This window comes from Brassica napus, chromosome C2 (genome assembly GCF_020379485.1).
Source record: "Brassica napus cultivar Da-Ae chromosome C2, Da-Ae, whole genome shotgun sequence".
Taxonomy (NCBI): domain Eukaryota; kingdom Viridiplantae; phylum Streptophyta; class Magnoliopsida; order Brassicales; family Brassicaceae; genus Brassica; species Brassica napus.
Window position 1 is genome coordinate 54,912,359 of NC_063445.1, and position 27,811 is coordinate 54,940,169.

Sequence of the window (27,811 nt, forward strand, 5' to 3'; positions counted from 1 at the left end):
TTCAGATAAGTTTGGTTAAATTCAATTAGTTCAATTATTACGGTTTGAAATGTGGCCAATTCGGTTCAAATTTTGGCATAATTTGGTCGTAATTTTTTTTTTCAAAGAAAACCAAAGTAACAACCACTTACCAAATCTAAAACTGAACATCCCCTATATATTATTTGAGAATCATTGCAACTTCTTTTTGTAGTCACATGTCATCAATAGAATGATTCTTAGAATCATTAGAGAAATATGTTGGTCCATCTAATTATATAATAAGTTTTTTATTAAACTAACAATAAATTCATCATTAATGTATTTTATTATTTCCTTAAATAAAATTTACGGAACTGCCTAATGTGGCTAAAGTATATATGGCAATTAATGATTTTGAATAATAAAGATTTGATAAAAAATAGTGTATCTTCTATCATATTTGTTTAATTTTAAACTATTAAATAAATTAAACAACCACAATAACCATATAATAAAAATTTAGATTTTTATGTATATGTTATATTTTGAATTTTTACAAACGGCTATAAATTACTAAAACTGTTAAAAGTCTCACATTCAAATTTTATGATCCATGGTTTAAAATTTTTGTTATGACAAAATACAAATGATTACAAAAATTATATAAGTAAAAAGTCTAATTTAATTAATTATTAAGATAATATATATATCGTTTTAAATTAAACTATAAACCATATAAAATACAATGTTTTAGTTTCAAAATTTACTTTGAACAATTTTTTTGATAAAAGTTTTGAACAATCATTGACAACTTATTATTTTTTAAATTATAAATTACTAAAACTATTAGTCTCACAATGAAAATTTTGTTATCAGTAATTTAATTTTTTTTCTATAAAAGATACAAATGATAAAAAAAAACTATATGAGTAGAAATCATCATTTAATAGACATTAATATAAAAATATACTAAAATATATTATATATATTAGTATCATTTAAATTTAATAACATATCCTATCAAATATAAAAAAATATTTTTTGGATTAATAAAATTGATTTATATGTTCGCACCAATTTAATTATATATTTAATAGTTACTGACTTTTAATTATTTAATATATATTTATTATTTCATAATATGTAAAAATATTTAATACATAAAATAATTTATATATATAATGTTGATCCCGCGCAAAGCGCGGATCTTAACCTAGTTTTTTAATAAAAACCACCAATTCTATTTGCTAAAGAAACAAAAACATAGTTTTTAGTCTCTTCTTCACAAAACTTCATAGATTAAGGTCATGTAGGAAGAACGTTTTCCCACGATATGTTATGGTCTTTTCTTCACCTCCAAGGCACCACAAATGCCCTTGCAGGTCAAGACTCTCCTTCATCCCAGCCGTTTCCCACACAAATTCAAATAGCCCCAAGGCTCTATCCAACTGCTTGATCCCTCTCCCCAACATCTTCTCATCCCCTGAGGTCAATACCCTCCCCATGCTTAAGCTAAAAACCCCACTCTTCTCCTCCTTGTGAAACCCTCCACAGAGATCAACTTCAATGTCACGCACACGTCCGTAGAGAAAATACACGAGGAGAGTGAACAAACACGGAGAAGGACTCCCCAACATCTTCGAAAGTTTTCTGTAGACAAGGTGCTCTTGATGTCTAACCTCTCTGAACCCAATAGTGTTGTCCAAAAACACGTCTTTGATCTGTAGAAGCCCTTCTTTCATCGACAAAAGCTTCTCCAGATGGTAAAAGTCATGCTCTTCGAGGTACCTTCTCAGATCGTTCACCATGTCGAGAACATCTTCCCACTTCGCAGAAGCGTTTGCCTTCGCGTATCTACCTGGCACGGGACGCATCCATGAAGTCGAGCTCTCGTCTTCGAACGAAACCGATGATTCAGACAAGAACTTGAGGCAAGACAAGATCACTTGCTGTCCTAACTTCGTCCCTTGCCTTGTTGTCTCGCTATGTTCAACTTCTTCTTGGAGAGCGTTCAGTATATCTTCGAGCGCACCTCTCCAGATACGGTACTGGGTCACCTGTGAACACACCGTGGACCTCACTAGCTTCCTCTGTTGGGCCGTGATGTCAAGAAAGTTGCAAACTTTGGTTAATGAGTTCACCAACAATGGCTCTCTTTCGGTTTCGGTGTTGAACCGTCCATGTTCTTTGAGCTTCTGCTGAATAGAGGGAGACCCAATGAAGATTCTAGCTAGAGACTTGAAGGCTTGCATCTTCTGTTTGATATGATCATCGTAGATGATGACGCCGTTGATGTCTTCAAGCTTGCCGTCTACTAAATCAAAGTCTTTTAGTGAACGGGTGAGTTTGGTTAGAAGTGGGAGTTTCTTTGAGTACCATTCAAATGGTAATGATTCTTTGTAGGAATCAACATGGATTGAACGGAGGAAGCGACTTGGGTTAGCCCTTACGGTACCCAACATTTGAAACAGCTACGAGCTAATATTCAGACATTAAGTGAATAAATCAGACAAGAAATGTCAAACTCTCTCTCTCTCTCTTGGGAATTTCTACGAACAGTTTGTGTGCAACTCTTGAAGACGGGAAAAATCTAAGAGACTCATCAACATGTAGGATTTTCTAACTAGACATTAAAGTTGTAGTGCAAGAGCATCTGTAGCGTGAAAGAGAAGTGAAGCGATTTGGGAGAAGAGAAGAGAAGAGCAGCTTCAGATGAGTAGATATGGCAATGTCTGTGAGAGAGGAGATGAGAAGAAAGAAAGCGAAGAGAGCAGGTTTTGGGTTTGGATCATTAATGGGCCGAAGAAATAATAATTTAAAAAGGCCCAAGAGCTGGTATTATTACGATATATTTTTCTTTTGGTTTTACTTTTACGTACTAAAACGTTTCTAATATGTTTTTTATTCACCAAGAAACTGTAAAGTTTCCTCATAAAAATTGTAGAATTTTCAAATTATAAGTTACGAAAATATATATATGCTTGTTAGTAATACTGTATATGTAATTAAATCATTTTTTTTTGTCCAATTGCACACCATGCTTTCCAAAAACCAAGGTATTACAGTTTCTAATTTTGTAATTCTTAAACCAGGGAAATGGTCTTTTAATTGTCTTTACTTTTGCTCGTAACATTCTTAACTTTCCCACGAAAATCAGAATTTTGAAATATCCAGTTAATTGTTAAGCCTCTCCTAAGCATTACTCTGTGAGTCTATCTTCCCCCTCCAACGGATTTTCAGTTTATTAAATGAAATTTCTGAATGTTGTGAAGAATATATAGTATTGATATCTTTTATAATCAAAAAGGAGTTATAGTATTTGATCATGTTTATGTCTTTTTATATGAAGATTTACGATTTCTGAGTCCGATTCCTCTTGACTCGTGCGGATGCCTCTATTGTTTTTAGTAGAATTATACCATACATATTACATACGGCCTTTAAAAGGAAAAAGCGTTTTTATCCAAATTATTGAGAATGCATGGTCCTTCCATGACAACTGCATACTTTGCATAAAGATATAAATCATTAGGAAGAATGTGACAAAAAAACAAAAGAAAGAGAAGCTAAGAAAGAAGGGCTTTTAAAGATGAACTAGATCTTGACCCGCGCTTTCAAAGCGCGGGTTTATTTTTGTTTTTTTTTTCAATTGACAAATATTTAGTAAATGTCACATTTTCATATATTTGTGTTTTATTTTATAAAAGACTTAAAAATTTTATCTTTATTTATCGTATTTCATTTTAAATGACTATTTATGTTAAAAAAATTAAACTTTATTTTTTTAATGAATTAAGTTGGTATAACTCTGATAAATTAATTTTACTATGGGGTTAATATTTTAATTAAAAAATTATATACTTTTAATAAAGATTTATACTTTTCAATAAAAAAATTCAATTATTTTTATGAATGCTTAAATTATATTAAGAAAAGAAAAAAATAATAATTAAGAATAGTTGAAAAAAAATTATTTGAACTTGGACTCAATGGTCCAAAGGAAAAAAAAAAGGTGAGAATTGAATCTGATTTTTTAATAGGCCCAAATGGCCCAAGAGAGATTTGATTTGGGCTGGATCCAAAAATAATGACCCAATATAGATTTGTTATTAATATTACTTAATTGCCCTTAATGAAACATGCAATGTTAGTGAAGGAAACATGCCCCTAAGGTAATTATGACAATAGGATCCTGCTTTAATAGTATAGATATGCTTTCTTTTATGTGGGTTAAAGAAAAAATTTATGCTTTCTTTTATGTTTTAAAAACTTTTTTTTTTAAGTTGCTGCAATTTTCTAAAAATTTACGAATCTATTAATGTTTTTCTTTAACTGTTTTGTAATGATAAATTGTTTTATTATTGTTTTCAAGGGTATTTGTAAAATGGATAAAAGGTCTTCTTTGACGTTGCTTTTTGCTACAAAAATTGACTTTAACAGTATGAATTCTTGTTTACTTCCTCCGTTTCTCAATAAGTGTCACTTTGACACTATTCACACAGACTAAGAAAGTAACAGAAATATATGTAAATTGTTATTACCTCTGTTCTCGAAAGTAAGATTTTCTAAAGTGTTCACGCTTATTAAAAATTCAATAAATGTTTATAATTTATTTATTTTTTACTTTATTATACACTTTCCAATAAATTTTCACCAATGAAATTTAATCAATTCAAATATTTTCATTTAATGTTTCTTAAAAGCATAAAATACCTTAAACATATAGAAAATCTATCTTTGTGAAACAAGTAAAAAATTTAAAACATCTTACTTTGGGGAACGGATGGAGTATTAATTAAATCTTTCTGACTAATAGTATTTGAGATAAGTAAAATTATTTATAAAACCAATGCAGTTTGCAATTAATTTTCAGCTGAAAGTAAGTATAATTTGCATTGTAATTGTAAAGTGACACTTTTTATGTAACAAAAAAAAGATAGAATGACACTTATTATGAAACAGATGGAGTATATAACAAGTGATTTACACTAAGTGCTTAGTTTATGTATGTAAGTTAGTTACTGATATCTTGCATATTTCCATTGTATTATCCATTCACCCATGTGCATTTTGATCATATAGACTAGGATTTAGCCACGTTTAGGTTGCATTTTGCATACATGAGTCTTTATCAGGTGTTGGAGTACCACATGGAGTTCTTGGAGGCATTTGGGTGCATTTGGAGCTCAAAAGAAGTGTTTAAAGCGATCAACGGACGAGCAGCGTACCAGAGCGACCTCACCGGAGCGACGCCGTGAAATCGATGTGACACACATCCCGGAGCGACCTGGCCAGAGCGACATGGAGAGGTCGCTCGCGTTTCTATCGTGTGACACCCCTCTCATAGCGACTTGCCAGAGCGACGCTCCGAGGTCGCTCGCGTTTCCATGGCGAGACGACACAAAACGAAGCCCAGAGCGACCTCTCAGAGCGACCCACTGAGGTCGCTCCCGAAGGCCGGAGCGACTTGTCGGAGTGACATGCCGAAGTCGCTCCGCGTCTATTAGCCTGTCGAACTCATGTTTTCTAAGGGCCTTTTGGTCATTTCATTATGCACGTTTTACATTGCCTAAACCTAAGTTAAGTACTTTTGTAAGCCATTGGAGGCAGAGAATCTCTTTTCGGGAGGACAACTAGTAAAACTTCTTTTGATTCAGATTTCACTGCTTTCATCTTGTGTTGATTTCTTATCTATTCCTCTACATGATTAATCTGAAATCCAATATGGGTTTAAGAGGAATCATGGAGATTAGTGAGTAATCACCTTTTGAATTCATGGGTTAGGGAGATTAAGGGTGATTAGGTTAGTTCTAGGATGTTTTCTAGGATGTTTTAGTGTAGATCATTCTTGTTCCTTGCTAGTAGAGTATTCATAATGCATCTTCTGAGTTGGCCACTCAAAAGTTGATCGATAGGCATTTCCCACCCAAAAGGTGTTTGATGAAATGCCTGAGACAACTCTCCTAGGCTTTTAGTATACTTTGCCAAAGACATTTGTTGTTAAAGGTGCTAAAATAGCTAATAGACTTGTTAGTAATGATTGCTTTCATATTATTCAACCAAAGACATTTGATGTTTGAGATATGTTAGCAAATGAGCATTTATCTAGACATAGAGCTTGCTTAGAATTGTGTCTAGGCTTAAGGTGGATAGTTTGATTGATCATTTTTCATCCTTAGTACGAAACTTGATCACCCAAGGTCTAATCCATATGCCCATGAGTTCTCTTTTCCCTTAGTCAAGAAAGTATCATTCTGTAATTGCTTTCTAGTATTAGTAGTAGTTTAAAACTCATCTAAATCATTGGTTGCACTTAGATTAAGTGAGTACTTGCATTCTCGGTGCTTTGATATCCCTAGAACCGGTTCGACAATCTTTTATATTACATCATTTGTCTTAGGAGCCTTGAAAACTCCTAACATCAAATTGGCGCCGTTGCCAAATTCTGAGTAGATTTAAACATTGAGATTTAGTCACTTACTTGAGACTAAGTAATTTTTATTTTCTTTTGTTACTGATTCTCCTTCTTCACCTCCCTTTCATCTACAGGTGTATGAACTTGCGGAGCAGTGGTCCATCAAACCTAGTTCCAAGAGCAGCAAACATCAGAGCTTTAGAGAGAGAGTGTGCTAGAAAGAGAAGAGAAGAAGAGCAACAGGCTCACTTGCAGAGATTAGATACTGATATGGGAGACATACCTCAAAATGATGCGAACGCCAATGGAGCTAACAACGTTCCCCCACAGCGAGCAGCTTGACCCATTGGCACTTATGACCGCCCCAACATTCATGGTCATAGATTGGAAATCCGAGCACCCGCCGTGGCAGCCAACAACTTTGAGATCAAATCAGGACTCTTCAACGTGATCGAGAACAACAAGTATCATGGCTTGGCTCTAGAGGACCCATTTGATCACTTGGACAAGTTCGACAGCTACTGTGGGTTGTCAAAAACCAATGGTGTGTCAGAGGATTCCTTAAAGCTGAAGTTATTCCCTTTCTCTTTGGGGGATAAGGCGCGTCAGTGGGAGAAGTCCCTACCCAGTGACTCTATCACCACTTGGGATGACTGCAAGAAAGCATTCTTGGAGAAGTTCTTCTCTACTTCAAGAACTGCTAAGCTGAGAAATGAGATCTCCAGCTTTCAACAGAAGGGCTTGGAAGGATTCAGTGAAGCCTGGGAGAGATTCAAGGGCTACCAAGCTCAATGCCCTCACCATGGTTTCTCTAAGGAAAACCTGCTGAGCACATTCTACAGGGGAGCTCTTCCTAAGTACAGAGCCAGATACAGCTAGCAATGGGTTTTTCTTGGGAAGAACTGAGGAAGATGCAGAGGAGCTGGTTGACAACATGGTAAAGAGTGACGCAGTCTACAGTGGAGACCACGACAGAGGCAGTCGAACAGATGATAAGCAGACAAGGAAAGAGTTGAAAGCTCTACAGGATAAGATAAACATCCTCATTACTGATAAAGCCACCCAAGAGCAGCTGCACTTTGTTGGTAACCCAAGCCAAGAGACACCACCTGTTGTCCATGAGGTTGAGGGTTTGAAAGGTCAGGAAGAGCTGTGTTTCATCAACAACAATGGTAGCTGGTACAAAAAAGAGCTCAACTTTCAGTACAACAACTACCAATAGAAATCCTATCCCAACAACCAACATAGTGGTTATCCGCCTAGAAACAACCAGCAAGGCAACTATCAGCCTCAGCAAAACCCCTCGTCTGGTTCCTCTGCTCCTCAAGAGAGCAGCACTGATACCTTACTGAAACAAATTTTGGAGTCTCAGACTAGAAGTGAGAAGCATGTTGGTTATGAGTTGAATAACCTTCATTCCAAGATTGATGGGAGCTACAATGAGCTCAACAACAAATTCTCACATCTTGCTTCTACAGTCAAGAATTTAGAGAATCAGTTTGCTTCCATGAACACTCACCAGAATCGCCAGCAAGGATCTCTACCAGAAAAATCTGACCAAAACTCCAAGGAGGCCAAAGCTATCACCCTTAGGAGTGGTAAGCAGTTACCTCCTACAACCCTCACTAGGGATGCTGAGAAACAAGGTGAGGGGGTTACCATCAACATAGATGATGAAGTGGTGATTGTTGATGAAAAAATCAACGATGAAATCTTGGAGAAGATTGTGGAAGCAAAAGGTAAAGGAAAGGTTGGGGAAGAGAAGAAAACAGTGAAAGATGGTGAAGTTGTTGCTCCAGCAAGTGAGAATTCTTTTGTTCCTCCTCCCTATGAATCCAAACTATCATTCCCTGGTAGATTCAAGAGGCAGCTGCTAGAGAAGTACAAGGCTCTGTTTGAGAAGTAAATGAGTGAAGCTCAGGTTGCAATGCCCATCATCGATGCTTTCATGTTGATTCCTCAATACAACAGGTTCCTGAAAGATGTTGTCGCTGCAAAGAAAAAGGAGATGGAAGGCATGATGATTCTTACCCATGAGTGCAGTGCCATCATCCAGAGGCTTGATGTTCCAGAGAAGTTAGAGGATCCAGGATGCTTCACACTACCTTGTGCTCTTGGACCTATGGTATTTGAGAAATGTCTCTGCGATTTGGGAGCTAGTGCCAGCTTGATGCCTTTGTCTGTTGCAAAGAAGCTTGGATTCACTCAGTACAAGAAGTGTAGACTCTCTCTGGTGTTAGCTGATCGTTCAGTGAAGTACCCTGTGGGCATCTTAGAGGACCTCCCTGTGAAGATTGTAAGGTATGAGATACCTACAGATTTTGTGGTGCTTGAGATGGGTGAGGAGGCTCAAGACCCATTGATTCTAGGAAGGCCATTCTTAGCTACAGCAGGAGCTATTGTTAATGTGAAGGAAGACACGATTGATCTCCATTTGGGTAAAGAGAACATCCTCCACTTTGACATCAAGGGGAAAATTAGAAAACCAACTGTGTTCGGGCAAGCCTTCTACATTGAAGAGATGGGTACTCCTGCTGATGAGCACCTTGAAGAGTTACCACCTGAGGACGACGAAGAGGGAGCATCTCCCTCTACTCATTCCCCATAGAAGGTAACCCACCACACTCCCTTGTATATACCAGTTCATATTTTGCATTTTAGTTGTCTTTTGGGTATCTCTCTCTCACTATTTAAGTGTGGGGGAGGTACCAAGTATTTGATCACGTTTGCTTTGATGATTTTGAGTCTCATGCATTGCATTATACATACATATTTGCACCCAAAAAAAATCATTTAGTTTGCATCATTTGCATTTCTAGGAGAGTCTGGAGCATATAGGTTGCATTTACTTGCATTGGGAGCAATGATTTAAAATGCCTTGTAAAGAACATTACTTTGCACCTGAGTAGCTTATGCACCTCTCAAAAAGACTTGTATGCTTCGAGCCTTGAAAACTCTTCCTGAAACTTGTTGATTGCTGAAACTCAACCTTTGAAGCCAACTACAACCTTGTTTGAACTGAACGAACTTAATGGTTCCTGCTTATGGTCCCTTGCGTACTGAGTCATGGATATACACACTTGAGTTGTCACATCCTTTATGCCAATCTTTTTGACAAACTCGAGTGGTACACCATTCCCAAAACCCTTCCCTCCTTTTGAGCTTTCATTATTTGATGAGTGAGACCTTTTTCGGAAAGCCTTACATGTGCATAATGTTGAGAGTATCGGGAACGACAATGCTTGGTCTTCATTCTTGCTAGATTAGACACTCTATTGTCTAGCTATAGGTGGGGGTGAGTATTGTGACTATGGTTTGGAAGCATGAAAAGTTCGAAGGAAAAGAATAGACTCTTTGTGTTTAAATGGATAATCTTATTGGAATTAATAGATAAACGTCTAGCTCGAGTTTATGAAAAGTCTTGGCCCCCGAAAAAAGAAAAAAAAAATATATATATAAAAAAAAAGAGAAAAAGAAAGAAAAAGGGGCTAGCAAAGTTGTTTAGAGTTAAGATTTGTTTAGAAGCTGAGAAAATCCTTTATAGATTTCAAAGAAAAAGAGTTTTATGTGCAAAATGTTCTTGGGATCTTTTGGTGAGAGATCAGAGTTGGGTTTGACATTGGGAAGTGATTGTGTAACTTGTATGTTTGGGAAAAGGGTAGACCAATGGAGATCGAGCATTGTATGCATGAGTTGGTCCCTTTCTTAGATATATTATGTGCAATGTCAAGACTACTTGTTTTGAGAGTAAACCACTTTAAGAGATCATGGATTTTGAACCTCTTGACCCACTTGAATAAAAGCCTTCCCTTACTCAACCAAATGATTTGGACCAATTGACCATTTGCAAGAATTCACTTAATGTTTTATGCTTAATGAATGTGAGAGTTGGTTGATTTGAATGTGTGAATGCTTGATGATGAGTATAAGGGCAAAAGGAGTTGAGATAGGCCTAGAGAAGCTAGAGTGTAATAAGAGAGTGTGCTCATGTTGGATTAGATGTTGAATTGAGTGCTAGTTGTGTTTCTTTTGGCTATGAGCTCCCACCTTAAAACCTCTCTCCCTATGAGTTCTAGAAAGTTCACTTGTGGACAAGTAAAAGAACAAGTTTGGGGGAGTTGATATCTTGCATTTTTCCATTGTATTATCCATTCACCTATGTGCATTTTGATCATATAGACTAGGATTTAGCCACGTTTAGGTTGCATTTTGCATACATGAGTCTTTATCAGGTGTTGGAGTACCACATGGAGTTCTTGGAGGCATTTGGGTGCATTTGGAGCTCAACAGAAGTGTTTAAGGCGATCAACGGACGAGCAGCGCACCAGAGCGACCTCACCGGAGCGACGCCGTGAAGTCGCTGTGACACACATCCCGGAGTGACCTGGCCAGAGCGACATGGAGAGGTCGCTCGCGTTTCTATCGTGTGACACCCCTCTCAGAGCGACTTGCCAGAGCGACGCTCGCGTTTCCATGGCGAGAGGACACAAAACGAAGCCCGGAGCGACCTCTCAGAGCGACCTCTCAGAGCGACCCACTGAGGTCGCTCCCGAAGGCCGGAGCGACTTGTCGGAGCGACATGCCGAGGTCGCTCCGCGTCTATTTGCCTGTCGAACTCATGTTTTCTAAGGGCCTTTTGGTCATTTCATTATGCACGTTTTACATTGCCTAAACCTAAGTTAAGTACTTTTGTAAGCCATTGGAGGCAGAGAATCTCTTTTCGGGAGGACAACTAGTAAAATTTCTTTTGATTCAGATTTCATTGCTTTCATCTTGTGTTCTTGTTGATTTCTTATCTATTCCTCTACATGATTAATCTGAAATCCAATATGGGTTTAAGAGGAATCATAGAGATAAGTGAGTAATTACCTTTTGAATTCATGGGTTAGGGAGATTAAGGGTGATTAGGTTAGTTCTAGGATGCTTTAGTGTAGATCATTCTTGTTCCTTGCTAGTAGAGTATTCATAATGCATCTTCTGAGTTGGCCACTCAAAAGTTGATCGATAGGCATTTTCCACCCAAAAGGTGTTTGATGAAATGCCTGAGACAACTCTCCTAGGCTTTTAGTATACTTTGCCAAAGATATTTGTTGTTAAAGGTGCTAAAATAGCTAATAGACTTGTTAGTAATGATTGCTTTCATATTATTCAACCAAAGGCATTTGATGTTTGATATATGTTTGCAAATGAGCATTTATCTAGACATAGAGCTTGCTTAGAATTGTGTCTAGGCTTAAGGTCGATAGTTTGATTGATCATTTGTCATCCTTAGTTCGAAACTTGATCACCCAAGGTCTAATCCCTATGCCCATGAGTTCTCTTTTCCCTTAGTCAAGAAAGTATCATTCTGTAATTGTTTTCTAGTATTAGTAGTAGTTTAAAACTCATCTAAATCATTGGTTGCACTTAGATTAAGTGAGTACTTGCATTCTCGGTGCTTTGATATCCCTCAGAACTGGTTCGACAATCTTTTATACTACATCATTTGTCTTAGGAGCATTAAAAACTCCTAACATCAGTTACTCCCCTAATTTATGTTTAGTTAACATGGATTATGAAACTGAAACTATGATTAAAGCTATGTGAAAACATATATGCACACATCTAGTCTGACTCTTCCAAATCGAAAAAGATGTTTCATCTGTATTCTTCGAAAAAACTTAAAGCAGTGACTTAATTTGACAATAATATGTAATTTAGTGACTGATTAATTAGGAATATCGGAGTAATTGTAAAATTTACGTACTTAGCTAAGTTGTATAATATGACTATGCTAGTTATAATAAAATGTGTTTTTACTAGCTAGCATAGTCATATTCATACAACTTGACTAAGTTATATGCAATACTGTATTCGATTAATACAAATAAAACAGATTTACTATTAAGGAATAGACCCTTTTTCTTGTCTATAATGCATACGTATGTTATATGTCTTATCTAAGTTCATTTGGTGATATAATAACATCGAACTTGGTCGAGCCTGTCTTAAGAATGCTGTTTACTACAAATCAACGGGTTCAAATAGCAACGCATGACGTGAATGCAATGCATCTTAATCGAATATAATTGATATGGGTTTGGAATTCAAAGTGGGAATGATGCATACCTAAGACGTACTTTCACTTCACTAAAACCAAAGAAGAATAAAATGATGAATTAACTTAAAAGTGGGGAAAAAACGAAAGATTCTTTAGTAAAAGCCAATTAGTGCAACCCTTTAACAAAAAAGCCAGGCAATGGATTGTAGTAGCAGACATTAAAGACGGGTTATCTTCTTTTTTGACCATTTGATGATAATCTTAACTACACAACTCTACCAGGTCAAATGACTGAAGAATCCTATGCAAAATGCAACGTGTCTGTAGACACGTACCCACGCTTATACTCACTAGAATGAACGGTGAGTAACAAACAAATCTTCATGTAAGGGAACAGTATAAAAATGCTCTGCCGCGAAACATCCATTTGTGACATAAATTCCAAAACGAACTCGGTGAGCTTGTCATTCAGGTATTTAGTGACAACATAATTATTATTCTCTGGTAACTATTCATATTCTTAAAGAAAGGAACTCAAGATATTTTTCTTTTCAATGTGGTGGTCAACTCATCATACCTATAATAATATATGCTTCAGTTTATCCCCCGTTGAAAATTTCAAATCTCATGGTTATTCACTCTCTTTTTGAGCCATTGGATTTTGATGTGGTCCATGCATGCATCTACTCATTTCAAACACTTTTTCTTACTCATTTCAAATACTTGCTAGAATTGTTGTTTGGTTTGACGTAAGAATCTCTATCCCTAGCTATACTAAAGTTTATATAAGATTAATTGCATAATATGATTTGCATACAATTTGGATTTGTTGTCGCAAATCTCATCGTCTTGTACGGTCAACAACTCAAGTGCTTCAAACTTAGATGAGAATCGACATTGCGGGATAAGAGAGTAATAGTTTATCAAAAATAAGGATGCATTGATTAAAACAAACGTACACAGTAGGAGATCGATATCAGAAGTCAGAACAAAGAACTTCCGATTTTTCTTATTAGCTTATAGTCTAAACATAACCAGACAAAGGTCCTACGAAATACGAAACGAGTCAAATCGAGAAAGAAAAACACAAATAACGACAAACAGGGTCGTTATCTTGCTTCCATTCTTCAGTAGTTTTATCTCTTCTAGTGCAGGCTGCATAAAAAAGCCAAAGTATATGTTAAATACTGTTTCAATCATGAGGTCTCACGTTTTAAAATTTAAAATGAAAACTTGTATTCACGTAATAAATTTAGACCCAATATACATGGGGCACGAAACAATAACTTCTTTTGCATATATTCTGGATTGGGTCTGGTTAGTTTCTATATATGCCACCTTTTGTCAACGTATATATAGCACACTAGCATATAAACCATGAGAGATTGTTGTGGCTTGAGAGTAAACTTTTGGAATTATTAGAAATGAAATTTATTGAAGAAATAACAAATAACCAAATTTACTTGATCAAGATGATGAAGAAAGTTAGGTCTAGTAGGGTGGATTGGTGGCAGGTTCCTTTGGGGCGTTGCACCTGAAACACTCTGACCTGCTTGCGAAGTTATGTTCATTGCAGCCTGACCTATACATACAAAACCAATCAGCTTCTACAATCTTCTTATACATATACAAACATGAATGAATATAAATACTAATATTCTAAAATTGTCCTCTTAGCTTACGAAGCCTGCGCGCATGCATGAATTTATGTATATATATTATTACATGGTGGAGACGCCCATGTACATTTTCATGAACCATGCACATGAAACAAACAAATACAAAAAAAAAAAAAAAAAACAATACCTGGGGCAAATCCAATCTCCAGATTTCCAAGAAGAGCGGCCCATGCCTCCGCCACCACCACTACTGCTACCAAATCCAAAAAGGCCACGTCTTGGACCATCACTCAAGTCCATAAACCCGGTGGCTAGAGCGGCAGCCGAGCGTGAAGACTCATCTTTTGCGGCACCACACTTGAAACAGCTGGACCTGCTTGCAAAATTGTGAGTCCCGCAATTTCCAAGGTTGCAGTACCAATCACCGGGTCTCACATCAGGCCCGGTGTTGAAAGCAAAAGCGTTGCTGATCGGGCGGCTTGCAAAGCCGCTGACTAAGTCGGTAATGCTTCCCGGTCTGGGCTCTCTGCATCGTTGGCAGGAATCCCTTCTTTGGAAGTTGAGGTGGCTACACGATAGGCAGTTCCAGTCTCCTGGCCTATTCATCTTCTTCTAATCCCCCATAGATAAAAAGAAATTAGACAATATTAAAGGTATATACATATTCACAAGTGTAGCCTAATATTTGATGATTACCTGGGGATGTTAGCTGAAAACAGTAAGGAGAGTAGAAGTGATATTTTGGTGTTGTGATATGTCCCCGTATATATACATCGGCAAAGCAAAAGGTTCTTCTTTATCAACCGGGAACATACTTTGAAGTGAAATTAGGGTTTCAAAAGGTTTTAACTTTCTTATTTTTGTTTCAGCTTTAATGCATTTCCTTTAACGTTGGGTTTCTCTGTAAACTACGTTTTCCCAAAAGAAACAAAAGATTATCCATACTAGTTTAAAGCTTCCAATATCAGCCGTTTTATTATGCTTGTGCTTCACAAAAGCTATTACATAGTGATAAAATCAATATTCACATAGTTGACAGATGTGTATTTTCATATACATCAATATTTATACTCATTTTTAGACACCCAATTGTTTTAAAATTGATGGGGATATGTAGACTATATATGTAGTTTGCATCATATACTGCGTGTATGAGTTGTAAACAAACAAAAACATGTTTGAAACTTATGTTGATATCCAAATTGCGTAACTTTCTTAAAATCCGCCAATTCAACTAGGTTCATGACCATGGGTGGATAATAAGGTCTCGTGCGTGTGTCAGTAGTAAAAAGGATGCCTCAAGAAGAAAAGAAAAATCTAAAGCAAAAGTTGCATGGCAACAGTTTCAAGAACGTATTGGTTCCATAAACCGCGGAAATTAAACATTAAAAGAATATTTACTTCTAGTATTTTCAGTAAGTGTTATCTTCCATTTTTTTCCTAGCAATATCGAGTTACTCGTGTATAGCCCGTCAGAACGTGTTCGCGTTCTCAGCCAAAACCCAAGAAAACAACATCAAATATATTTATTTTTTAAAAGGAAAACAAGAATCATTGGATTGGAACGTATATATTGTCTTCTTCTTTTTTTTTTTTTTTGTAACACGAATATATTGTCTTCTTCAATGTTTGAATTTCGACCATTTTTGTCTGTCATTTGAATTTGTCGATTATACGACACAGTTTCATATATAAACCTAGACATTATCGCTTACGCCTTATGCTACACCAAAATCGGCTTTATTTACCGTCATTAACTTTTAAGACACGAGTGAAAAATATTTACCACTTTTTTCGTGGTGACACTATGACATCATATAAAAACTATAATATTAAATGGTAAACCAACATGAGCTTCTAGTCCAAAAGGTCACGTTACTACGCAAATTAGCTTCTCAAACGGTGGTGTTCCAATTATGGAAACAGAGGAACAACGTCGTGCATAACAGAATGCGGCTTCCTGCTCCTCGAGTATTTCAAGCAATTGACAGAGAGATGCGGAACATAATTTCGTCGAGGAAAGCTCGTAAGGGATTCAGGTCCCTAATGCCCATGTGGTTAAGATGACTTTGTTACTCTGTTTCTTTGCTCCTTGTTCCAACTTGTTTTTATTTCTTTTTGCCGGGTTGGAACAGATTCTTAGATTACTATCTTGTAGGATCTTAAATCATTAATATGATATTTACAGTTTAGCAAAAAAAAAAAAAAAAAAACATGAGCTTCTAGTCCAAGTGGTTTATGCACTAGGTTAAGGTTTCGCCCATATAAAAACTAGAACTAGACCCTGGCTACTCGGGTCACAAAGTTCAATATGATTCGTTCACAATTGTACACGAGGCTAACGCCTTATCCATAATTAAGTCCGCATAGAAGCTAACTCGAAATTGGAAAAAAAAATAGTGGGGATTAAAAGAAGTACGAACTATATAATGTAGGAAAATATGTAAGATTCATAATAATTAGTAAACCCACCACATTGTCTCGGGGAATGGTAAAGAAAAGACTGACGAACACAAAGAAAAGAGATTCGATTCTCTTTGGGAAATGCTTCCATGCATCAGTTATATCCCCACACGTACGTATTTTATGAGTACGATCAATCGCGCCCAAGGATACTCCAATAAATCATAGGAGGAAAACAAGAACATCTTATAAATACTTTTTTTGACTAAGATCTTATAAACACTTAAAAATCAGTTATTAGCGAATCCTGGATCAAAACATTTATTTTACTGATATTATATAACATGATTTAATATTAAAAGAAAATTGTGCTATGATAACTGATAATTTTCATTTCATATTTTCCGCAATTATATTCATAATTAAAAAAATTTTAAACACCAACCTATTTAGTTTAAGCAGAGTAATAAAATGTTTGGTTTAAGCCCTCCTCTATTACAAAATTATAAAAATCTAAACACAGACGCCACTAATTATAGTTCGAGTCTGTTTTTAGAGTCATGACAACATGGCATAACCATGCGCTTCTGTCTTGTTATTTAGACCAATGTGTTACCTTACCCTTTTCTTAGCAACATGTTCCCTTACCTTTGTATATTATTGTCGCCCAGTTTTATAATGGGCTTTCTCGGGCCCATTAACAATGAATGATTCAACAATCCGTACGAGTCAAAGTGTCAGACAGTTGGATTGGCTTTTGAATCGTTTCTCTCTCTCTCTCTCTCTTTCCCTACCCTCAGGCAGTTGAGCGGACTTTAGAGAGAACTCGCAGCAGCCACACAGCAAGAGGAAGAGGAAGCTTCTTCTACTGTAACGGTGCGTGCATTTTTACCCTCTATAAGTCTTCGTTAACGTTACCTTTAATCAATTACTTGCATCTTACGCATGTCTTTGTCCAATTGTCAAATTGTCCGTACACATTGTCTGCTTTCTTTACCCTCTATAATAAGCCATTAATTTATGTTTTTTTATCTCATATATTTACAATGGCTTTTGATTCTATCACGCATCTTCGTCTTCACTTACTAACCCTAGTTTTAAGAACAGATCCCGTTTGAAAAAGCTGAAGGAAAATGGCGCTCAATGGCGTTTTTGATTTGCTCCAAGAGAATGTGAAGAAGCCTCGCTTCTGCAAGTCTCTGCCTTTAGGAGAAAACTGGAAGTCTAAATCAATGGTAATTTAGTATTAGTCCCCATGTAGTTTTGTGACAAAAAAAAAAAAAAAAAAAAAAAAGTCCCCATGTAGTTTGTATATACAATAGACTTTATTTAGTATTGTCCGTTTCTTGTTAGAAAAACGCTCAGATCTTTCTCTGTTTCAAGAAACTTTGAAGAGATCTTGTTCTGTTTTTAGCCTTTATTTTGTTTAATTATTCTTGGTTTTATGTAGAGGATCATACCTGAAGAGTTCGTGAGAAGCGCTCATGGTGCATTTGAGCACAGGCTGGTGTTCAGTGTTTCTTGGGGCAATTCGTGGCAAGTCTGGCTCCACAGAGACAAGAATGGTCTGTTCATGGAAGAAGAGGACTGGAACGAGTTTGTGGATGACAACTTGTTATGCCCTGACGATATCTTGCTCTTCACACATGAGGACACAACGTTTACTGAAGTGAGAATCTACAAAAAAGATTATCGCTTCTTCAAACAGGTCATCACAGCACCTCTTCCACCTCAAGTGCTTAACCCTAAGCCAAAAGCCCCTTCCTCTGCCCCTCCTGGCTTTGCTCGCTTTGCTTCTGCCTCTGCCTCGGGTAAGACCATTAGTTTCATACTTTCTCAAACTCAAAACTATTCTGCTCTAACTTTGATTCTTTTTGTTTATGTTTTGGCAGCAAGTAGAGCGAGACAGAGCTCTTCCCCTGTCCAAAACCCTGAGCAGTACCTCGTAAACCCCCAAAACCCCTACTTTGTCAAGACGCTGTCCAAAAAGATCGATGTTCTGGTAATAATAACATCAGCCTTTTTAGTTTATGTTTGTTGCCTATGAAGCTAACACTTTTATTTTTTTTAATGTCTGTGGCAAATAAGTATGTGAACCAAGAGGTGATTCAGAGGTATGGCTTGAAGTTTGGTCCCCATCTGTCCCTCGTTCGTTATCTTCTTCCCGGAGAAAAACACGAGGCTGTGATTAAGATCTACCGCAACGCTCCTTGTTTCAATCGCTGGGCAGCTATATGTAAGAAGTACAACAAGAAAGAAGGAGACAGTGTTGTTTGTGAGCTAGAACGCTCAAGTGGTGTGGTTACTGCTGTTAGAGTGCACTTCGTTGATGAATGAAGAGACCAAGAAGACCTCTCTTGTCTCCTTCCTATGACTTAAGCTCCCAATAAGTGTTTACCAAACTTACTATTTGTATTGCAACAATTAAGTAATTGTCTGTGTGGTACTAATCTAATTTAGAGCTTTCTTGTGACTAATGCTTCATATAATCTCTCTTTTGACAACCGTACGTATCTTTTGAATAAAACTTAAATAACACACCAAAAAGACAATGTTATTATAAAAATAAAGCCCACACACTTCACTTCTTGTAATAATTTAAGATCTTTCTTGTGACTGCTCCTTCCTATAAGTTAAGTTTCCTATAATTGTTTACCAACTTACTATTTGTATTGCAACAATTAAGTAATTGTCAGTGTGATACTAGTCTAATTTAAGATATTTCTTGTGGCTATGCTTCATATAATCTCTCTTTTTACAATCATATTTTTTGAATAAAATTAAAAAAGAAACACACCAAAAAGACAATATTATAAAAATAAAGGCCACACACTTCACTTCTTGTAATAATTTAAGATCTTTCTTGTGACTATGCTCCATACTTGGTATGAATTTAGATGATGTATTTGTTTTATTGATCTTATAAGTAAAATGTATTTCAGTGGATGATTTGAATTTTCTTTATATTAATCAGATATGCATACAATTTTATTCTTGTAAATTTGTTAAAAAAAAACTTTCCATAAAGGCTTACATACATAAGAAAATGGCGACTTTCTTTTACCTTCTCATACAAGAAAATACAATATAAGCAAAGGCACATATAACCCTACTAAACCTTTCCTTTTACAACCATATATTGTGAATAAAATCAAAAACACACCAAAAGACAAAATATTATAAAAAAAATCCCAAACACTTCACTTCATGTAGTAAGGTTTCATTCATCTACTTACGAGCGCTTATAAGCTTGACATCGTCAATCACAGGCCCACATAGAGACGAGAAATCATCACTCCTCACAGCATAGAAAGTGCTGTAAAACATAACTCTAGTTCTTGTCGAAACCGCGACAAACCGGATTGAAGCTCGCTTAAACCCTCCCGTGCCACGTGACTCGTAAGGTACCTTAAGCGTATCTCTCCCTGCAAAAGCTTCAACCACCATTGAGCCTTTGCAAGCATTGTTAGCGTCTCCTACCGCAAATGAGAGGACATAAGTCTTCCCAATGATGGTCCGAGCAACTTGGGCGATGGCGCTCTCTTTGCCTGCTACTAGCTCAATGGCTCGGCGACCTTGTGGGATTGAGAAGTGTTCTGTGTCTACGTACTTGACGGCTTTGAGAGACTCGACCATCCAACCGGGTAGGGGAGAGTGGTCGTCTTCTATGAACGGCGGGATTAAAACTCCTGTGGTCGAGCCTGGTAGGACTAATGGACCTTCTTCAAATCCTCCGTTTTTCAAAATGTTTTCTGACACATCAAAACATACAATAGTTTCATAACATATGATATTAAGTCAAGATGTATATACTACATTCATTTTTATACACATACATAAGAGTAGAGGAGTAGACAATACTTGTGTGTATTTATATTTAATGACATAATGTTTTCACTCCTCTACTCCGTTCAAGAAATCACTACGCCGTAGGTAGGTTGGGCAATAACAATTTTTTCTTTATTTATTATACATCTTATATTATATATTAAGTTTTTGTGTTTTATTAAAAATTAATTTGATGAGATATTAAAAATAGATATACTGGAAAAACTGAAGAAAAAATGGATGTTAACTGATTAAATCGATTTAGATCGATTTAGATGGGTATAGACTGATTTAAATGAATTTGAGCAATTTAAGTCGGATTTTTTAAAATTTGTTAAATCTTTAGAATATTGCTCCTACATATGTGCATAAAAATGAAAATGAATGTATTATGTACATGTATAACTTGATAAACTGTTTCCTACTTATGTCATGCATATAATATTTAAGAATCTGACAAAGCAGAGTATATACTTGTACTTACTGTTGGTTGGTCGAGGAGGGTAAAGAGCTTTCATGGCAATACCATCAATGAGTGGTCCACAAGCTGGATCCTCTTCTTCACCTGGATTATGAATCACTATCTCTGCGATCTCACTCTCAGCCTGAAACGCCCAAGAGTATAGATCCCATCCACTGCTACTATACACCGTCTGCACTGGAATCACCCCTGAGTCAGGTGCCACAGAGATGTTAAGACGTTCGTCTTGAGCACAGGTCCTAGCAGCGCTGAAAGTGAGCGAGTAATACATTCCTTTCACCACTTTGAGTCTTTGCTTGATCGATGCTTCGTTTCCTAGCCTGACTGCGAATTTTCCGGCAGGGACAACGAGAAGCATGTCTCCTTGTGTGTGTCCTGAGCTTATGTACTCGACGAAACCTGTGATTTCCCAGTTCGGGATTGCCATCCTGTTCAAGACTTCGGTTCCTTTCATGTCCGATGGTTTTGGTCCTAGCTCAAAGTCACCGTTTGGTAACATCCCTGTGAATTAGCATATTACCTTTTTTATAGCAATTTAAACAATAATTAATTAGAAAAAGAAAGAAATAGGCACGTGAAGTGGTCTACATTAACGTGGATTAGCTTTCTTGATGGACCAAACTCAACTTCATTGATTGGATATGTCCAAAAACTTTATCGCAGTATGTTTGTGCCATAACCAAAGTACAATTGTAATTTTAATCCGTTTAGAGCAATTTTATTGGCAAGTTTCTAAAATATGGGCTCTTAACTAAAAATATCATTATTTTAACATTAATTTAATTATTTAGTTAAAATTTATTATTTTAGATAAATTGAACCAATTAACATATGGTATCTAATATTTTATCCATTTAGATTCGTTTTCTTATCTCTGTTTTAATCTAAACTATTAAAACTGAAGTACAATTAGTATTTAGTCCTGAATATTTCTCAATAATTACAAGTAAATGCCACTCTATTTTTAATTAACAAATAAATTTACAAAAACTAATAGATATAAGTTTCCATAAAAATTGTAAATGAGATTCCCTAATATTTAGCTATTACATCAACTTAAAAGATTGCAATCTTTCATTTCCTAAAAGAGTCTATAATATAAACGCAAAAATCCTAATATTTAGCTATTACATCAATTATACCATTTCATTAAAGTATTTGAGCAAAGTTATGATTGTTATGGATTTTTGTACGTGAAATTGGTAAATGTAAACATAATTCATTTTTTATTAGTTAATTTCTTTTTATCATAAATATTTTAGCGTGTGCACTTCTGAAATACAAAATCCATACTAAAATCCTATAATAAAATCAAAATCATATTTAATGTAATTTATGTTTAATAATCTAAATAAAAAATCCATACTAAAATCATATATAAATTTAACTTATGTTTAATAATAAAAATACAAAAATCCTTACCAAAATCATATAGTATAAATTATTTATCATTTCAAAATTTTAAATTTCATAGTTACATCCAAATTTTCAATTTTAATAATGTATTTCTTATAAAATTAATGCTAAAAATATATATAATTAAATGAAAACTATCCAACTTATGTTTTAAAAAATATTTATTTATTTGATTATTTCAAATAGTTAAAGTGCTAACACTATATACTACAATCATATAAAAAATACTAATCCATATTGTTGTTCATTTTCTTATATATGGTAGATTTAATTATTTACAAATGAAAAAAACTTTACTCACCTAAAAATGAAAAAAAAAACATAGCATATTGTTTTTTTAGATTTTGCTTTATTAGTATACAATAAATGAGAAATAAAATGAAAATTTGAAACAAATAAATTATATTTACAAATGCAAATTTTACAATTATTATATTTATAAATGACTGAATTTACAATTTTTATATTTAGTATGATTATTGTTATTTTATTTTCCATTATTCAGGTAAAACAATACTGGTGTATATTAAATGAATATAATATTGCGAGTTAAATTCTAGTTTTCTTTAATTTTAATGTTAATACCCATTGGATATCAAAGATATCTCTATCCTAAAATAATCATGATTAAAAACTTAGACAATAATGACAATTAACTATAGTTAATTTTATTTATATCAGTATATATGAATTAGTATATTGGTGTACGTATAGGTGTAGAAATAAAGGTTACCGTCACGGAAGGAGACACCGGCAGAATTGGCGGTGGTGATGAGAAGAAGGAAGAGAGACACGACGGTGACGCCTCCCATTGTAAAGGAGCGCCTGAGAGAATGAGACGAGTGTTTAGTGTACAAAGCTAAGTGATTAACATAGAGACTTGGGGCAGTTGCTTATAAGGGGCTGGAGCTATCAAAGTGCCCTCGGAGATTGCTCTATATCACGAGTGTGTGCCACTGTCCCACGTGGGGTTGTGACCTCACTCCTTTGCAGAGATTTGGTATCTTATTGACATATTTGTGGTACTTCCAGAACTAAAACTAATAAAATAACAAATTAGGTTAATATTTTTATTCTTAATATTTATCTTATAGTCTCCTATGACTCCTATCTCGGTGAGGCGGTGACTAGGAAAGACTGAAGACTGACAACCAAAGAAAAAAACACTAAATGTAATTATTTAACGATAATCTCTTCTTATCCACAATGCATTTACACATGTAAACAACACTCAAGTCTAAGTCTAAGATTGTGAAAATTATTGAGATGTTTTTTCAGTAATTTTACATCTGAATCTACATGACATACCTGATTAATTATGATAACTGTAGAGAAGGCTACTCTTGTCGTTTTGATAGAATGTCGGTGGAGATACTACGTAGGAGAATCGTTTATCGTGGCTTGGCATGTGTTACACCAAAAACAAAGTTCACAAGAGTTTTATTTTTCTTTGTTTTGAACATTTTCTAAACTCTTTTGTCTTCTTTGATTCGTGTTTTCGAGAGTTTCTTTTTGTTGTATTTTAGAATTGCAGAAATGAAAAATGTGTAAGCTATGAATGCGGTTTCCAAAGTCGGCTTCAGAAGTTCAGAATTGCGTCCAGTACTGATTGCGTCTTATCAGGCCAAGAAATTTGCGTGCCAATTCAATTATTTCTAACTTCAAAAGGGATGTACTTCTGATCTAAATTATGCAAGATAAATTATTATTAATCACATAATATGATAATACTAATAAACTTTGTTAAGTCCTAATTGGTTTGTTTAAGCCATCTGTGAAGAGAAAGGGTAAAGTGTAATGTAGAATTTTAAAAACATAGGTTTGTTTCAGTAAATGGATGTGGAAATGACTCAGGTATATAAGGGTAGCAGAAGATAAAATTCACTTGTAAAGAAAATTATTACAATTCCTTATATCCAACAACACCTTTTATGGTTGATATTTCACTTCTTAGCGTCTCTCTCACAGTTTCTTCAAGATTACAAAACCTTTGAAAACCAATGCAAGATTGTAGAAGTTAGTGAAACACTCTAAACTTGTAACTTGGATCTTGAAATATCATGTATACTAGCAATTACATAACAAACTAGGTCAAGAAGTCATAAACATCTAGCGCAAAAGTCTGACGTAGATTTAACTTTCACAAATTACAAATAATTGGGCGGTCAGTACCTAACAACTGACTGACTGAGCAACCAAAAATTTATTAGGACTTTAAGAGCAAGTTCGAATTAATATTAAAATGTTGAAATCTGAATACAAAGCATAGTGCGAGCTAGAGGGTCGAGAATCGTTAGGAAACGTGGGTGGGGCACTTATAATAAAAAGAAGAGGGCGCGATGAGAGCGCAAAAGGCAAAATCAAGCATTTGTCGGGCCTCATCACTCCTGTCCATACACACACAAACTATCCCTAACCTACCTTTTAGTATTATTATATAAGGTTAATCATATAGTAAAGATAAAAATGTTTAACGTCTGTTATGTCCACATTATTATTAAATCAATGAATCTAACTCTTCGTAGTTCATAAACCAAAGTTCACAATGTAGATAGCTTTATATTGAACCACCACCTTTAACAAAAGTTCTCAATAAGTGACAACTGTGATAAAAGACTAGGAGGAAGTAACTCATATTTAATTCAACATTTCATTTTATTTTTAAGTAATTCATTAATGATTTAGGCCCCTGTGCTAATGTGACTCACATGGAAATGTCTTCAATAAAACTCCAAATCGTTTTCTCCTGGCCAATCTATTAAATTATAAATATAACACCTCTTATCTTATTATTCTTGTATACCACCGACTTATTAACCGGACCGTGCAAACATCGTTGTACATGATTCATGTAAAAAACGTTTATTGTGGCGTCTTTGAGAAACTTTGTAAACATATACTTAACCTCATATTTTGGTTGTAGCAACTACCATGAACATCTTCCCTTCTTGCAATACATAGCTCAATAAAACTTATTATACTGTACGTGACACATATATATCATACAACCATATACGTGCGTAAACATGAGCCGTACATAGTCAAGCATAGCAAACTGTGTGGCCGATTGGAGCCTAAAAAGTAATAATACAGAGAGATGACTTGGATCTGTTTGGTAAATCCTACATAGGGCAAGAGAGACTAACCATCCCATGTGTTTAAGCATTGTAGAATAAGAGTAATATAACCTCTGCATACATTTGCGTTGGAGCCACGCTATTTTTTAAATTTTACCCGGAATGGTAAAAGAATCCAGGGACATCTGCTCCAAACGGTGTCGTTTTGCAGAAACGTTCTCCTTTCAGCTTGGCCTTGCTGCTCTCGCCACAGATTTGTGACATTTTTCAAAAAGAAAAATAACGAATAGTGAACATATAAGACTTTTCAAAGCGTTACGCGTGATTTGGTCTTTTATGTGAAAAAGGCAAGTCGTTGTCGTCTTCTTCTTCCTCAAACTCAGAATCGAAATGGGAAACTGTATCTCGCCTTTCACCGGAGGACTTGCTACAACGTCAGGTATTTGTTGTATATTTACTATGCATATGTAAATGTAATAGACGCTTTTGTTCAGTTCTTAGACATATCCTATAATACACCCACAGGTGTGAAAGTCTTCACCATCGCGGAGCTGAAGAAAGCGACCAAGGTTTTTGGAGATCAGGATATGATAATAGAAGAGAGCTTCGGAGGAGTAGTAAGGGGATACATCGATCCCAAGACTTTATCTCCTTCCAAGGAAGGGCTTGGCATAGCCGTCGTCGTTAAGATGTGCGTCTTGCGAAACGGATACGCTTTGAAAGAGTGGCTTGTTGTAAGTCATTCTGATTTACAAGACAGATTCATATATTTACATAACTCACCATGTTGTGTGCTAAAAACTTAGAGCTGAGATTGTAGGTTGATTTTGACTTTCTACGGCTCAACTCTCATCCATGTTTAGTGAGGCTCATTGGCTACGGTTCGAATCGCGATTACTTATTCCTAGTTTCTGAATATTTTCCAAACGGAAGCTTAGAGCGTCACATCTATAGAGGTAAGGAAGTTGATGAAGTTTCTTCGTCTCTCTTTTGTTGGTTATTTTGGTTGGTAATCCGAAAAGACTTGAATTAGAAATTTGGATAATGATCGCATAGTGTACAATGGAATATTTTGATTTTATTCTAAGTTTTGGTTAGACAAAATCCTTTTGAAAGATAGACAATCAAAGTTTGACTCTTGTTATAGGACAATATACAAGATAAACAAACAAAAAAATCTTTATACATTTCTTCCAAGATTTTGATTATCTTTTAACAACGAATCTCTATCTCCAATTAACAATTAGTTTCTATTTTTTTTAATTTGCCAATGCCACCTACTCTTTATATAAAGAGTTAAGGATCGTAAAGTTTAGCACCAATAGTTGTAATGGTCGATTGAGTTGCAATGGTTGCACCAAAAATTATAATATCATCAGTATTAAAATTGCAATAATTGATTCCTAAAAGTTGCAATCACTAAAAGTATGGTTGGTTTCCAGCAGTTGCAATATTTCGGTTTATACAATTGTAATCATTCATTTAAACACTCGTAATGGTTCTTATAAAAGATTACAACAATTCACGTAAATATATAACATTTCTGCCTTAATCATTTGTATAATCATCAAAGAGAGTCGTTCAAAGTCATTGCCGTGGGAGATTAGGCTTAAGGTTTCCATAGGCGCGGCTCAGGGTCTCGCCTTCTTGCACTCTAGGAAGAGCACCGGCCTCTACCGTGGAAATCTCACAGCTTCAAAAATCCTGCTCGACCCGGTATGCATTCGCCTGACTTTTTCTTGAATTACTTGCTCATTGCCTTAAAAGTTGCATGTGTGGGATGTGTAGGACTTGAAAAGCTAGACGCTGCTCTCAGTGAACGGTCGCATATTCCCACGAACAAAAATAAACCAGCTAGATTTCACTATGCACCTCCCGAATACATTTTCTCAGGCAACAATCCTCTGCTTCTTTATCCTCTAGAAAGTTACACTAACTTTTAACATTTTGCAATTACTAACTGCAGGAACGATCCACATACCACATGGCGGGGGATGTGTACAGTTTTGGTGTTATACTACTCGAGATCTTAACTGGTCTCGATAATCGGCGCATAATCCTAGCTATGCCATACGAGATGACAAGGACAACATTCCAGAGATGATTAATCCAGATTTAGAGAATAGCTATCCTCTTGAAGATGGGGTGCGTATGTGCGAGATTATAAAACAATGCCTAGCAGAAGACCCTAAGAAACGACCATCCATGCAACAAGTGCTAGATCATTTGAATGCTATAGCCAAGATATGAGGAGAAAAACTAATGTATAAATTATAATTGCTGTAAACACATTCTCCACTGTAATGTAGACCAACTTCTAAAAATAAAACTAATGTTTATAATGTTCATTAACGATTTAGGTTCATGTTCCAATGTGAGTCACATGGAAACGTCTTCAATAGAAATCCATATCGTTTAGTTGACAAAGAAAAAAAGAAATCCATATCGTTTTCTACTGACGACTCTATTAAATATAACACCTTAACTTATTTTTCTTGTTTACAACAGACTTATTCACTGGACCCTGCAAAATACCATTCCACATGATTCATGTTAAAAAGGTGTAATGTA

General features: G+C 35.6%; 5 protein-coding genes and 1 non-coding gene across 12 annotated transcripts; 2 read left to right on the forward strand and 4 right to left on the reverse strand.

Moving 5' to 3' along the window:
• Positions 1 to 1,184: 1,184 nt before the first annotated feature.
• BNAC02G48630D lies at positions 1,185 to 2,859 on the reverse strand. Its single transcript, XM_013844600.3, has one exon. It carries the CDS (start codon positions 2,421 to 2,423, stop codon positions 1,254 to 1,256), a length of 1,170 nt encoding a protein of 389 aa, XP_013700054.2. The 5' UTR covers positions 2,424 to 2,859; the 3' UTR covers positions 1,185 to 1,253.
• Positions 2,860 to 7,078: 4,219 nt separating this feature from the next.
• LOC125582631 lies at positions 7,079 to 7,185 on the reverse strand. Its single transcript, XR_007320088.1, has one exon. It is a non-coding gene; the product is annotated as a small nucleolar RNA R71 (small nucleolar RNA).
• Positions 7,186 to 13,332: 6,147 nt separating this feature from the next.
• On the reverse strand, positions 13,333 to 14,947 carry LOC106425394 (transcription initiation factor TFIID subunit 15-like). Of its 3 annotated transcripts, none has more exons than XM_048748056.1 (4): positions 14,732 to 14,947; positions 14,223 to 14,644; positions 13,880 to 13,998; positions 13,333 to 13,571 (listed from the first exon to the last, which is right to left on the reverse strand). In XM_048748056.1, the coding sequence occupies exons 2-3, from the start codon at positions 14,639 to 14,641 to the stop codon at positions 13,908 to 13,910; spliced, it is 510 nt and encodes a 169-aa protein (XP_048604013.1). In that variant the 5' UTR covers positions 14,642 to 14,644; positions 14,732 to 14,947; the 3' UTR covers positions 13,333 to 13,571; positions 13,880 to 13,907. The 3 variants fall into 3 exon arrangements, with proteins under 3 accessions (XP_048604013.1, XP_048604012.1, XP_048604014.1); XM_048748055.1 differs by having other exon boundaries at positions 14,223 to 14,647; positions 14,732 to 14,815; XM_048748057.1 differs by having other exon boundaries at positions 14,223 to 14,641; positions 14,732 to 14,806.
• Positions 14,948 to 16,908: 1,961 nt separating this feature from the next.
• On the forward strand, positions 16,909 to 18,909 carry LOC106380075 (B3 domain-containing protein At5g25470-like). 2 transcript variants are annotated; one of them, XM_048748058.1, is made up of 5 exons: positions 16,909 to 17,314; positions 17,541 to 17,673; positions 17,889 to 18,249; positions 18,331 to 18,440; positions 18,527 to 18,909. In XM_048748058.1, the coding sequence occupies exons 2-5, from the start codon at positions 17,572 to 17,574 to the stop codon at positions 18,773 to 18,775; spliced, it is 822 nt and encodes a 273-aa protein (XP_048604015.1). In that variant the 5' UTR covers positions 16,909 to 17,314; positions 17,541 to 17,571; the 3' UTR covers positions 18,776 to 18,909. The 2 variants fall into 2 exon arrangements, with proteins under 2 accessions (XP_048604015.1, XP_013675348.2); XM_013819894.3 differs by having other exon boundaries at positions 17,172 to 17,314; positions 17,546 to 17,673.
• Positions 18,910 to 19,473: 564 nt separating this feature from the next.
• LOC106382647 lies at positions 19,474 to 23,082 on the reverse strand. The gene is made up of 3 exons (XM_013822681.3): positions 22,897 to 23,082; positions 20,751 to 21,248; positions 19,474 to 20,190 (listed from the first exon to the last, which is right to left on the reverse strand). The coding sequence occupies exons 1-3, from the start codon at positions 22,973 to 22,975 to the stop codon at positions 19,667 to 19,669; spliced, it is 1,101 nt and encodes a 366-aa protein (XP_013678135.2). The 5' UTR covers positions 22,976 to 23,082; the 3' UTR covers positions 19,474 to 19,666.
• Positions 23,083 to 24,266: 1,184 nt separating this feature from the next.
• Positions 24,267 to 27,603, forward strand: LOC106382646 (probable serine/threonine-protein kinase PBL3). 4 transcript variants are annotated; one of them, XR_007319647.1, is made up of 6 exons: positions 24,274 to 25,679; positions 25,766 to 25,974; positions 26,061 to 26,196; positions 26,814 to 26,956; positions 27,029 to 27,133; positions 27,207 to 27,603. XR_007319647.1 is itself a non-coding variant. In XM_013822680.3 (5 exons), exons 1-5 carry the CDS (start codon positions 25,631 to 25,633, stop codon positions 27,041 to 27,043), a joined length of 552 nt encoding a protein of 183 aa, XP_013678134.2. In that variant the 5' UTR covers positions 24,273 to 25,630; the 3' UTR covers positions 27,044 to 27,603. The 4 variants fall into 4 exon arrangements, 2 of the variants coding, with proteins under 2 accessions (XP_022552974.2, XP_013678134.2); XR_007319646.1 differs by having other exon boundaries at positions 24,267 to 25,679; positions 26,814 to 27,133; XM_013822680.3 differs by having other exon boundaries at positions 24,273 to 25,679; positions 27,029 to 27,603.
• Positions 27,604 to 27,811: the final 208 nt, after the last annotated feature.

Bases quoted from the DNA above. Each gene is read 5' to 3' on its own strand.
- BNAC02G48630D (XM_013844600.3), bottom strand. From the start codon at position 2,423: ATGTTGGGTACCGTAAGGGCTAACCCAAGTCGCTTCCTCCGTTCAATC.
- LOC106425394 (XM_048748056.1), bottom strand. From the start codon at position 14,641: ATGAATAGGCCAGGAGACTGGAACTGCCTATCGTGTAGCCACCTCAAC. The intron at 13,999-14,222 runs GTATTGTTTTTT...TTGTATGTATAG, and splicing joins GGAGATTGGATTTGCCCCAG to GTCAGGCTGCAATGAACATA.
- LOC106380075 (XM_048748058.1), top strand. From the start codon at position 17,572: ATGGCGCTCAATGGCGTTTTTGATTTGCTCCAAGAGAATGTGAAGAAG. The intron at 18,250-18,330 runs GTAAGACCATTA...ATGTTTTGGCAG, and splicing joins TGCTTCTGCCTCTGCCTCGG to CAAGTAGAGCGAGACAGAGC. The intron at 18,441-18,526 runs GTAATAATAACA...GTGGCAAATAAG, and splicing joins CCAAAAAGATCGATGTTCTG to TATGTGAACCAAGAGGTGAT.
- LOC106382647 (XM_013822681.3), bottom strand. From the start codon at position 22,975: ATGGGAGGCGTCACCGTCGTGTCTCTCTTCCTTCTTCTCATCACCACC. The intron at 21,249-22,896 runs GTAACCTTTATT...GCTAATTCACAG, and splicing joins CGGTGTCTCCTTCCGTGACG to GGATGTTACCAAACGGTGAC. The intron at 20,191-20,750 runs GTAAGTACAAGT...TTGATGTGTCAG, and splicing joins CCCTCCTCGACCAACCAACA to AAAACATTTTGAAAAACGGA.
- LOC106382646 (XM_022697253.2), top strand. From the start codon at position 25,631: ATGGGAAACTGTATCTCGCCTTTCACCGGAGGACTTGCTACAACGTCA. The intron at 25,975-26,060 runs GTAAGTCATTCT...CTGAGATTGTAG, and splicing joins CTTTGAAAGAGTGGCTTGTT to GTTGATTTTGACTTTCTACG. The intron at 26,197-26,813 runs GTAAGGAAGTTG...TAATCATCAAAG, and splicing joins AGAGCGTCACATCTATAGAG to AGAGTCGTTCAAAGTCATTG.